The following is an 11,523-nucleotide window of genomic DNA, read 5'->3' as shown; positions in this document are numbered from 1 at the left end:
CCCTGTTAAAACGCCTTGGAAAAACGAGTCTTATTCGGGTTTGGCACGTGATATGGTCGGATCCTTCTCACGTGCCATTATTGTTGTAATTTATATAATAAACACTTTCCTGATTTCCCCAAAATCTACACCTTTTTTTATATATAATATTTCTTAATGAAAATAATTAGATTCGCCCAACGACGTGGATAAATCATTTAAAAAAACAATATCAGTTTTTTAAAAAGTAAAATAAATAGTTTACTCTCCTATAATTAAACTTCTAGTACTTTTTTTTGACTCTTTTTATTCACGTAAAGTGTCGTCTATTGTGTGCATCTTACCATAGTCTCAAATCTATCATAACGATTGACCCGTGATGACAAAATCACGCTGTCCACCAATATCTACCATCTACGTGTGTCCGGACCTCAGAGAAATGTTGACCTCGCTTACACCATCTCCAATGCATATATCTCTATTTTTTCTTTTAGAACCGAGTAACTCTATAACAAAGCAATAATTAATGTAAAAAAATAGAAATGAAAATAGAGTTGCTCTAGAGCAATCTGGAGCAAATATTGCTCTATAATAGTGTTTTGACTCTAAAAATAGAGTAGAGTTGGAGATGTCCTTATAGCTTTGCCCCCTAACTTATGAATTTTGACATTTTTATTGAAAGGAAGAGACCAGAAGTGGATATACCGTTAAGATTCTAAACTATGTAGCCACTTTTAGAATATTATAGAAAAGTTATGGGTATGAAATGAAAAGAGAAAAATACCACTTAATACATCAACTTTCAAATATTGACAAAAATATTCATAAACTTTAAGGGAAGCCATTAATACATTAAGCTTTGTTGACTAGTCATTTAAAAAATAAAATATCGTTGATCAAGTCAAAATACACATGTCGTTAAATGAGATAACTGAGCAACTTCCGTTTACCGGCATGTTGTTATTGACTTCATCAACGATATTTGGTGTTTTAAACGTCAAGCCAACAAAACTTTATGTATTAAATGGACTCCCACAAAGTTCATGGTTTTTTTGGCTTAAATTTATATGTTGATGTATTTAATTGTATTTTATCTAACTTAAGTAGTCTAATTTTTTATTATTCACCTAATAATGACTAAGGATGTATTGAACTTGATATTTTAGAAGATTGTGAAGTATTCTGAAATCGCGTGTTATTTAATTGATGATTTTTAAAAAATCATATGAAATCCTATGTTATTAAATATGAAATTTATAAAACTCATTTAGAATCTCTTTATAAAAATCATCAATAAAAATCATTTAGAATCTCTTGATATTCAATCAATAATTTATAAATCTCACCTCAAATCTATTTCTATTCAAAAAATCACAATTTTTTTTAAAAAAGCTACTGATTGAAATTGAAGTTTCGTTTGAGGTGATGAGAATTCATATTGCTTTTGTATGGATGTAGATTACATTGGAACAACTCATCATGGACCAATAACTAACAAGCCAACGATGTTATGAGATTGGTGAAAGCTCTCTACTTTCTTCCTTTTGTCTGAATTGGAAAGCTCTATGTTTTCTTGAAAAACTTTGATTAGTCATTGCTTATTGTGTATATGTAGGTAGTACAGAGGAATATTGGAAGAGAGAAGAGGCAGCTCAAGTTATGGCTCTTGTAAGTGTAAAATTTTTGGTACAATAAGGTCGTTGTTCTTGTTTCTTTTTGGTTCATGTGGATTATAATACCTCTTTGGGGTTTTAAACCTTATAGTCATCATTATGTTTAACAAGAGTGAGTAGCAACAATTTTGAGGCTCATGAACTTGCCAGTAGCATACGTAATTTGTTTTGCCGATATCTATAAGCTTGGTTCCATTTAGTAAATAGCAATTGTGTTTCGTGATTCAGTTAATGGGGAAAGGACTTGGGCTAGGAGGTGGTGATGTTGTGGGGAACCATAGTAATCGATCAAAACTAATGTGGAGTGTTTTTGATAAAATTGGTGTTAACTACAGGTAATGGTAATAGTCACAATATTTTGGAAGATGAAATTGTTTCTTAACATTAACCAGGGACCTTTTTAATCTTGTGATGTTTTTTTTTTGATGTGAAATAATTATTTTTGGAGGGCTTTTAGTAAGCTTGGAAAACATTATAGCTGATTCTAAAGAGACAAAAGCTATGATATTTATGAAAGTACTGGTTTGTTCAAGTTGCTAGGCTATTGTAGTAAGGTGGCAAGCAAAAAGATCCAATATGTATCAAAACTAGATGTCTCAGCCACCTCTGCAGCGCAGCTTCCGACAACGGCGACGGTCAAAACATTCAGTTTACCGGTAACAATTGCTGGTAACAACTTCATACATTCTTTTGATAATTTTAAGTACTTTTTTAGTGGGCTGCTCTTTTTGAATCAAAGAATTCTAATATATGGGATTTCCCCATTCTTTTCATATGAGCTAAGGTTACTTTATTTGTGTATGTATACACTCACGATCGGTAGCTTTCATCTCCCCTACAAAATTATTTTCATACTTGAAAGTTCAGTTTTTTCTCTATAAAAGTGAGTATTTTCTATTACTTTTTACTTCTCTTTATTTCTACGTTTTGTATCATGAACATCTTATAAGAGATACATGTGGCTAGTTAGTTAATATATACCAAAAAATGCAATTTCTTAAGTTGGAAATGAATTGACGGCCAATGTTTGAGATCTGTGGGATGTATCATAACTCATGAATTGTTTTTTTTTTATACTACCGTTAATCGAGAAGGACAACTATCACAAAATTTTTTAGCTGCTTGTAATTTTGATTTAGAATTTACATACTTTCTTAGCAGTTAGGGAATGTTCAGCTCATGACGCGAAGATACTAAACGATGCTTTAACTAGAAACACCAATAAATTAATAGTTCGAGAAGGTACGTCATTACATTATGATAAAACTAATATTATTTCATATTCATTTTTTATTTATCTCACTTATATTTGTATAATTTTAAAATTGTAGGAAAATATTATTTAGTTGATTGTGGATTCGCCAATCGTCGTCAACTTTTATCTTCATTTCAAAGTACTCGCTATCATCTCCAATATTTTAGAGGACAAGGAAAAGATCATGCAAATGCAAATGAGTTGTTTAACCATAGACACTCTAGCTTGCGAAACGTAATAGAGAGGATTTTTGGCATCTTCAAGTCAAGGTCTCTCATCTTCAAATATGCACCACCCTTTCCATATAAGACGCAAGTAGAGTTAGTACTTGCTTTTGTTGTTTTACATAATTATCTTCGTAGATAATGTCGTTTAGACTTGTTTGAAGATGTGAATAATGAGGAGGAAACTGACATTGATGAAAGAGTTGATGATGAAAATTATGAAGAAGAACAACTTCATGGTACTCAAGATCAACAAAAAGTCCTTGCTAATAACTAGAAAACAATTATAACGTAAAACATGTCCACATATGCTATGAATATGAGATCATGATGTAGTACTAGTGTTCTTTATATTAGATTGTTTTCATTCTCACTGTTTTTGTTTTTTTTTATTATCAATACTGAGACGTTGAAATTTCCAGCGATTATCAGAGCTCTGCTTCATTTGATTTTTTTCTGTCGCTGCTACAGTGACAATTCTTTATTTTTTCGAAATGCATATCACCTTGGGCTTTTTATTTGTTTCGCAGTTGCTCCACCTGCGATTGGAAAAAGAACATGGTCAATGTCTATTTTTCGTCTTAAATTAATCAAAGTATGAAAGAAACTTAGGTAAATTAATCAACGACATTCCAAGTTGCTTTTTTTCTTTTTCTTTTTAAATATCAAAATCACCTAAAATTCAATAATCAAATCTCAACAAATCTCAAAACCCAAATCTCACCAAATCCTAAAATCCCAAATTTAATAACCACATCTCCTAAAAATTAAACTCAAATCTCTCAAAATTCTAAAATATTTAAATCCCAGTAAATTTCCTAAAATATCAAGTTCAATACACCCCTACTTGTTGAATGAGTTATTTGAACATCCAAAATTGAAGTCATCCTTTACTCTTCAAAAAGTTTAATTAAAAATATAGCAAATACTATGATATAAAGATAAAATCACATAAACACATTATTGAATTAGGGTTTATGTCCATAAAATGTAATTATGGAATTTCTATCACATGTATATTATTTTTGTTTGTTAATAGACAAATAAAATTTAGCACAGCGGTTCTCATAGTATTTTACAAAAGTAAATATTTTTTTAAAACATTTGTTGTTTTTAGAAAACGTAAAAGAGTATTACATCAACAAATTTAACAAATCACCTCTTACATAATAGAGAAGATATAGGAATGTGTTTTAATTACATAAATAGTAGATTATACAGTTTATGTAAAAATAATATCCACGTCATAAATATAATTCATGAAAATTTATTAAGTTTAAAATATCTTCAACTTAATTGATGTAAACAAATAATATATTTATTTTCAATTCTAACCGAAAATATAATTGCAAAGGATATTTGTTGCACATGAACAAATAACATTAAAATGTATAACAGTCTAAATAAGCTTGATTTTACAGTTAAGATGTAAAAAGCAAAGAATGTTGAGTAATATGAACCAAAAGAAATAATCAAAATGCATTTTTTTTTTTTATGTACAAATAATTCGATTAAAAGTCTTTTCGTTTTGGTGAGCACAAAAATTATTAAATTATCTAATTTTTGTTTAATGCATAAACTTTCAAATTTAGACCAAAAAATTATAAGTTTTATGGGAGGTTATATATAATACATTATTTTTTGTTGACTAATCATTTATATCACTAATCAGTTATCTCATATAAGTTTAACAATGTATATGTATTATGACTTGGTCAATAATATTTAATGCTTTAAATGGCTAGTCAACAAAACTTATATTATCTGATCTTCCACGAAATATATCATTTTTTTGTTCAATAATATTGAATACAGTCAATGATATGTTTCCCGTTTAGACAAAAGGAAAAAAAAATGATATGTTTCCCGAAACGAAAAGGTGCGACAGGCTTTTTAATTCTCAAGAATGAATGTAATGTGACATTTCACGTTTCTCCCGCCGTTCACGTTTTCTCTCAATTCTTTCCCAGAGAGATTCTGAGTCACGTCCCCAATCTCCGTTACTGTGAAAACAAAACAAAAAAAAAATTAGAATTTTTCATTTTCTTGAGAGTTAGAAAGTAGGATCATTTTAGTGGTGGGGTTATCGAGGCAAGAGAGAGAGAGAGAGATACAAAAAGGATGAGTTTCAAGGATTTAGAGGCGGGAAGAGGAAAAAAATCATTAGCTTCTTTAATGAGCATCAATGGTGGTGTTGGTGGTGGTCGACAAGATAAGACTCAAGCTGTTGCTTCAGGTGTCTTTCAGATCAATACAGGTGTTTCTTCTTTCCATCGTCTTGTCAACACTCTTGGTACTTCTAAAGACACCCCTGAGCTTCGTGACAAGCTGTAAGTTCTTACTTCTCAAAGTTTTCTCCATTTTTTTGGTGGGTTTATTAGGTTCTTGAAATGAAAAATTGTTTCTTAATTTCAGTGGTTGTAAATGGTTCAGTTTGCTTGGTTGTGATTTGTGTTTGTGTTTAGGCACTTGACGAGATTACATATTGGACGGCTTGTGAAGGATACGTCGGCTAAACTCAAAGAAGCTAATGAAACTTATCATCTGAGAGGTGTTGTTGATGTGAGTGTTTTTTATTAAGGAATGATTCTTTGTTCTTCTCTTCATTTAATAGGGAATTTGATGGTTTTGTTTAATATATATTGGTGGGTTAGCAAAGGAAGAAGATTGTGGATCTTGCAAAAGACTTTCAAGCTGTATTGAATGAGTTTCTAAAGGCTCAGGGTGTAGCTGCTGAAAGAGAAACTGTGTATTCTCCTCATGTCCACAAGCCATCTCTTCCCTCAAGGTTTGATAATGCTCATTCAAGAGTTTGAAAATGTTTTTATGTTTATTTTGTGGTTTTGGTGTATTGATTACTTGGCCTTGGTAAGATTAGCTATACAGCCAGTAAAGCAGATGTGAAAGCAGAGAAGGATCCGGAGCAGCAGGCTCTTCTTTTGGAATCAAAGAGGTAAGTTTTGTACCGACAAAAGTCTCCATCTTTGTTCGGATTCCTCACGCTTCTACTAAATTGGTTTCTTGTTCCTCTTGTTGCAGACAAGAACTTGCACTTTTGAACAAGATGATTGCGTTTAATGTGCCTAGAATTGAGGAAAGAGAGCAACTGATACAAGAAATACAGCAGAGTATTGGCGAGATGGGCGAAACCTTAAAAAACATGGCAGTGGTGGTACACGATGAAGAAGCCATGATTGGTAAAACTGATTCTAAATCCTGTTATCCCAAAACGCTTACTTATGTCCTCGTATCCTCGTTCTAACACTTTCTCTTCATAGATGAGATTAAACCTCGCATCGATAACTACCATGCTGCAATTGCACAAGGAAACTCCCATCGATCATATTCTTCACTGGTATAATATTCAAACTTTTAATACATATCATGAATGGGTTTTTGGAGAATCAGATCAACCTATATAAACTTCTTCTTTCCATTTTTTCTTTCATGCAGGCTTGCTTGCTCTTGGTTACTTTTGGTATCGTGCTCCTGATTGTCATTGTAGTGCTCGCGGTTTGATTCTTCACAACTCATGAAAGCGTGGACAAGTGCTCCATCATCTATCAGGAAGTATACTGAGCTTATGTTTGTCACTTAATAGTGCCCATGCAAGGATTGAACTATTTTTCTTTTGTCTCTTAATATATAGCATTTTGGTTTGGTTTCGGTATCAGTTTGGTTTTGAACGTGTCTGAATGTTGGTTCTGTGAGAGAGTGCTGTTGCTTTCTCTCTGTGATATTATATATTGACTTGTTGCAGATCAGATTGAATGATGAAGGGAAAATCCTCTGTTTGTGCTTAAATGTGAAATTCCTGATTTCGAATTAGTTTAACATGAAGATATGTGAATCTTTCAATGAATGCAACAGTTGAATCAAAAAAATTCACTCATATGATATTCAGAACGAAGTTTGAACCAATCAAAATCAATCATCTAGAAAATAGCAGGCCTTGATTGAGATAACAAGCAGCTGTAGGATCCTTAAGGCATCCACAGAACGCCTCTTCATCTTTTGGAAACGACTTTGGCAATGGATGATCAGGCGTAACACCGACCTATTCAAAAACCAGCAACGAGTAGAAAAAGAACAGACTGTAAGAACATGTTTGCATGTAGTGTAGTGATGACCATACACTAAATCATAATATGTGGAAGTAAGTAGTTTCAGACCTTGTCTATATCTGTGTGAGCTGGTGTTTCGTATCGAGCAACTGTTACTGCCAAGCCCGAACCATCAGAAAGCTCAAACACTGACTGTATCTTCCTGCAAAATGTGTTTCAAAGTCTCAAGAATATTACAAAAGGGTCAGTAACTGAGAAGAAGAAGAAGAAGAATAAAAATCACGCCTTTTGTTTACCCTTTTCCATAAGTTGCTTCTCCATAAACAAGAGCACGTTTGTTATCTTTCAATGCGCCTGCTAATATCTCACTGGCACTTGCGGTGCCCTTGTTAACCTGGATAAGAGAAAGAATGTGTGAGAACTAAATATTCCATGGCATTTACAAAGGAAGGATGGAAGCTCATACGAGAACGGCAAGAGGCTCAGAGGTTGCAATAGCATTGCTTCCATCAGTATCATATATATCTCTAACACCTCGACTATCACAAATATACACAATCACTCCTTTATCTAACCTGTAGACAGCAACAACAGTTGAAGTTTCTATTATGATAGCTGTGGATCTTGAAATTTTCTGATTTGTTGGATGTAACAGTTTATGAGGTTATACCAAAATTTAGCAATCTCAATTCCTTCTGGGAAAGAACCTCCACTGCAACAAGAAAGAAAAAGAATACCAACTGTTTAAGAAAGGCTATTGCAGAAACAACAAGGAGTTTTTCAATAGTCATCACCTATTGTCTCGAAGGTCCAAGACGAATGCATTTACATTGTTTCCTCTCAAGGTTTCAATTGCTTCCCTTACCGCACCTACAAAAAAAAGTGTTCTGCCTTTAAGAGATACGTAATAAACCAGAGAGAGTAGACAAATTTGTAAGAAGGAATCAGTAATGCCAAAGAATGAATACATACTAGAAGCATTTTGATTGAATGTTCTAAGCTTGATATACCCAATCTTAGGGGAGTTACTCCCAGAACCAGGAAGTTCACATAATCTTGACTTAACCGGATTCACAGAAACCCGCTCTCGCCTGTAATAAACAACAATCGTAGTTACTCAATGAACGTTGAAAAAACGAAGATAAATGTAGGAAAATGATAAAAAAAAAAAAGTACGTCAAAGTTAAGAGTCTCGTTTCAGGTCCACTGCGGATCGCTAGCTCCACTGTGCTTCCTTCAGGTCCCCTGCATTTCAACCAACGCATTATCTCGGTACGAAAAGTTTCCTCATTTCTTGCTTCAGAATGATTATTTATTTCGTCACACTCAGGTTTTTCAAAGTAAAGGAAGGAAGAAAACTGAAAATGTAACTCACTGCAACATCTGTGCAGCATCGTATATGGTCATAGGTTCTGTGGTTATCTTATCAATTCCTAGAATAACATCACCGGGTGAGATTCCCGCCCTGCTCGCAGGACCTCCTGGAGCAGCTGATATAACAACAAGTCCAGCCGGTGATCCATCTGATGCAGCAGGGTAACCTATCGACAGTCCAACACCCGTAACCGCACCTTGAGTCCCCGACTGCCTTCAACCAAACCATATAATTACTAAATCTTACATACAATCTAATGTATTTGCTAGATTCAGGACAAGCCTATTTTCAGATATTCTTACCCGCAAACTCTTAAACTTTCCGGGCTCCAAGAAACGAGTAAAAGGATCATCTAGTGTTGCAACCATTTTCTTGATAGCCATGTCTAAAACACAAACAAACACCAAAATCAGAAGCAAGTTGTACTAACTTATATTGTAAAGGGTTAATAAAGCATTTGTCAAAAAATTAACACATACATGTCTCTTCTCGAGTGTTCATAGGCTCATTTCGTAAAGCAGTCTCTCTGTAACGAAACCAGCTTTGCCCATTGAAGGTTTTATCTATATATGCACGATCAATCGTTCTCCAAGCCTCAAGGAAGAGAAGATTCTCTTCACTAAGACCCCCTAAAGAGATAGAGAAAACAAAAAAAAAAAAAGCCAAACAAATGAAATCAAATTGCATTCCTCAGTTTTTGGCATGGTTTCTCAATTATGTAGAAACAGAACTTACATGATGGTGAATCAGTGGTAACAACAGAAATGGAAGAGACGAGAAGCACAGAAACTAGCCGAACTAATGCAGCAGAGAGATTCTGTCTAAAATTGACTGAAGATTTCATCATAACCTTCCCAGATAATTTCCTATGATCATTTCTTTCGATAACACACAGAAATCTATTACAGACGAGCACAAGTCCCGGGTTTGTAGCATTGCTCCTTGGTTTGTTACTACGAGTTCGACCATACCTAAAGTTGCTAGCTTTCACAATCTTTGGAGGTTGAGTTACCCACAGTTTCACCTGCAAAGCTTCAAAAAATCTGTTACACAAATTGGAGGTTTCCATGGGAATTTCAGGAGAGAAAGATTCAAACTTTATGCAAAAAAAAAAGTACCTGGATTGAGAAATTAGGGTTTGTTTTGTTAGGCTTAGTAAAAATTGGGGATAATGAAGAGCTCGCAAGGACCTCCATTGAAATGAATGAGCTTCCCCCGGGAAATTCACAACTCTGTTTTTCTTATCGAAAATATGATTCGAGAAGTTGTCTATTTTCTATACTACAATTAATAATAAAATAAATTTCTCTCAATAATAAATAAATAATTAATAACTCTTCTATTATACAAAAGAGACTTTAAACTTTAAAATATCCTTTTCTTTTGTCCCCAATTCCTAACCATAAACGTTAGTAGAGAAGGACTTTACATTTGATACTAAATAAACATTAGCTAATCCTTTATAATTGTTCCGTCTTTGATGTGAGAAGACCCAACTCTTCTATAAACTTATCCATATGTCTATCATTTGTGTTGTTGCTGTTCTCTAGTGTAGCTGTTTCATCTCCAAGAACTGGGATTTCTGCCAGACATTCTTCAAGTAATTCACAGTTATCCACCAGTTCATCGATGTCGGGGTCTTCTATTCCGTCAAGGAACGGGCTTGGAGAGATGAATGGCTCTGAGACAATATTCTCTGTATCCATGTAGTTTTCTGCAGGGAAGTCGTTGATGCTCTCTCTTGTCAATTGTGGCATTACGGTATCAGGTAAAGGAGTTGAAGTAGAGGGTAAGTACGACAAATGTTGTCCCGATGCTGCGGGTGCATATGCCTGTGACTGTCCTGAAGTTGTTCTGGGCAGTACCTCTTGAAGAGTGACTCCTGATACCCGGTTTGGCGACGGGAAGCCATCAAGAAACTGGTACTCATCATCTGTTTTCATCATGTTCCACATCATTGAATCGCTTCTAACAGGCTGGTACTTAACTATCTGTCCATGTCCATCTGATGCAGCCGAGCTATGGATATGACTCTGATTCTCAGTAGTATCTTCTCTGAGCCTCCGCTTCTTATTAGCCTCAGTCACATGCATATTATTACTATCAGCCTGCTTCTGTATGAACTGAGAGAGGAAAGTAGGGTTCTGGACAGCTTTAGCAAGGAAAGACATGATCTGTTGTTGCCTCAGCTCCATAACCTGAAGACGTTTAACCATAACCTGAAGTTTACTGTCTGTCGTTTGTTGCTGCTGGCGTAACTTGACAAGTTCCTGCATCAACACGTTTTTGTCTCTTTTAAGCTGTTCAACCTCTTCCTCTAGCCCAAACCTCCCAACCTCTACACATGAAGATAACGCAGCCAGTGAACCTTGACCCTGAGACAACTGATGCGATTGAGTATTACTAGTACTACTACCACCATGACCCTGAGCAGATCTTTTCCTGCTTATCTTCTTCAATAGATGTTTTTGACCTCTTAGGAAATCTTCATTCGCAAATTCATACCGTTCTGACACTTTTTTAAAACCCTGTTCATCAGAAATTCGCCAGAATCAAAAAACATAATCGAGTCAATCTAATCCAACGCATCAAGCGGTGACATAATTATTCCGAGAGTTCATTACTTACATATGTATTTAACTGGCGAATAAAGCTGGAGAGATTGTTGTGTTTGAAGTGTTTAGGTAGAAGATAACGAGCAAACTCCGATTGATCCCAAATGATGAAGCTATTGTTCGTCGGACTCCACGAAACAATCGCGTCCGTCGCCGGATCTTCCACCATGTCATACGTCTTGCTAAGGAAAGGAGGCGGTAAAGCGTTAGCACTAAGCAACGTCGCTGGATGAGGATTCCGCGGCGGCACAGACTCGCCGCCGGCAACAACACCATCCATCTTCGTACGGATCAGAGAGATAGAGAGAGAAACAAAAAAAAAAAAAAAAAAGAGGGAG

General features: G+C 34.8%; 3 protein-coding genes across 3 annotated transcripts; 1 reads left to right on the top strand and 2 right to left on the bottom strand.

The window, feature by feature from the left end:
- LOC104718557 (syntaxin-23-like) lies at positions 5,034 to 6,935 on the top strand. The gene is made up of 7 exons (XM_010436322.2): positions 5,034 to 5,461; positions 5,597 to 5,693; positions 5,786 to 5,919; positions 6,010 to 6,084; positions 6,171 to 6,328; positions 6,410 to 6,486; positions 6,585 to 6,935. Exons 1-7 carry the CDS (start codon positions 5,253 to 5,255, stop codon positions 6,648 to 6,650), a joined length of 816 nt encoding a protein of 271 aa, XP_010434624.1. The 5' UTR covers positions 5,034 to 5,252; the 3' UTR covers positions 6,651 to 6,935.
- Positions 6,931 to 9,846, bottom strand: LOC104718558 (carboxyl-terminal-processing peptidase 2, chloroplastic). The gene is made up of 13 exons (XM_010436323.2): positions 9,689 to 9,846; positions 9,306 to 9,594; positions 9,050 to 9,199; positions 8,873 to 8,955; positions 8,571 to 8,779; positions 8,372 to 8,440; positions 8,168 to 8,286; positions 7,990 to 8,065; positions 7,866 to 7,907; positions 7,662 to 7,770; positions 7,492 to 7,589; positions 7,304 to 7,397; positions 6,931 to 7,188 (listed from the first exon to the last, which is right to left on the bottom strand). The coding sequence occupies exons 1-13, from the start codon at positions 9,764 to 9,766 to the stop codon at positions 7,063 to 7,065; spliced, it is 1,542 nt and encodes a 513-aa protein (XP_010434625.1). The 5' UTR covers positions 9,767 to 9,846; the 3' UTR covers positions 6,931 to 7,062.
- Positions 9,914 to 11,502, bottom strand: LOC104718556 (heat stress transcription factor A-1a-like). The gene is made up of 2 exons (XM_010436321.1): positions 11,199 to 11,502; positions 9,914 to 11,098 (listed from the first exon to the last, which is right to left on the bottom strand). The coding sequence occupies exons 1-2, from the start codon at positions 11,463 to 11,465 to the stop codon at positions 10,031 to 10,033; spliced, it is 1,335 nt and encodes a 444-aa protein (XP_010434623.1). The 5' UTR covers positions 11,466 to 11,502; the 3' UTR covers positions 9,914 to 10,030.

This window comes from Camelina sativa, chromosome 10 (genome assembly GCF_000633955.1).
Source record: "Camelina sativa cultivar DH55 chromosome 10, Cs, whole genome shotgun sequence".
NCBI classification, from domain to species: domain Eukaryota; kingdom Viridiplantae; phylum Streptophyta; class Magnoliopsida; order Brassicales; family Brassicaceae; genus Camelina; species Camelina sativa.
This window is presented reverse-complemented; position numbering and strand designations above follow the sequence as displayed.

Coding starts and splice junctions, on each gene's coding strand:
- LOC104718558 (XM_010436323.2), bottom strand. CDS start 9,766: ATGGAGGTCCTTGCGAGCTCTTCATTATCCCCAATTTTTACTAAGCCT. Junction 9,200..9,305: donor TACCACTGATTCACCATCAT/GTAAGTTCTGTT, acceptor CTATCTCTTTAG/GGGGTCTTAGTGAAGAGAAT. Junction 7,771..7,865: donor ATTGAGATTGCTAAATTTTG/GTATAACCTCAT, acceptor TGCTGTCTACAG/GTTAGATAAAGGAGTGATTG.
- LOC104718557 (XM_010436322.2), top strand. CDS start 5,253: ATGAGTTTCAAGGATTTAGAGGCGGGAAGAGGAAAAAAATCATTAGCT. Junction 6,085..6,170: donor CTTCTTTTGGAATCAAAGAG/GTAAGTTTTGTA, acceptor CTCTTGTTGCAG/ACAAGAACTTGCACTTTTGA. Junction 6,487..6,584: donor ATCGATCATATTCTTCACTG/GTATAATATTCA, acceptor TCTTTCATGCAG/GCTTGCTTGCTCTTGGTTAC.
- LOC104718556 (XM_010436321.1), bottom strand. CDS start 11,465: ATGGATGGTGTTGTTGCCGGCGGCGAGTCTGTGCCGCCGCGGAATCCT. Junction 11,099..11,198: donor TTCGCCAGTTAAATACATAT/GTAAGTAATGAA, acceptor TCTGATGAACAG/GGTTTTAAAAAAGTGTCAGA.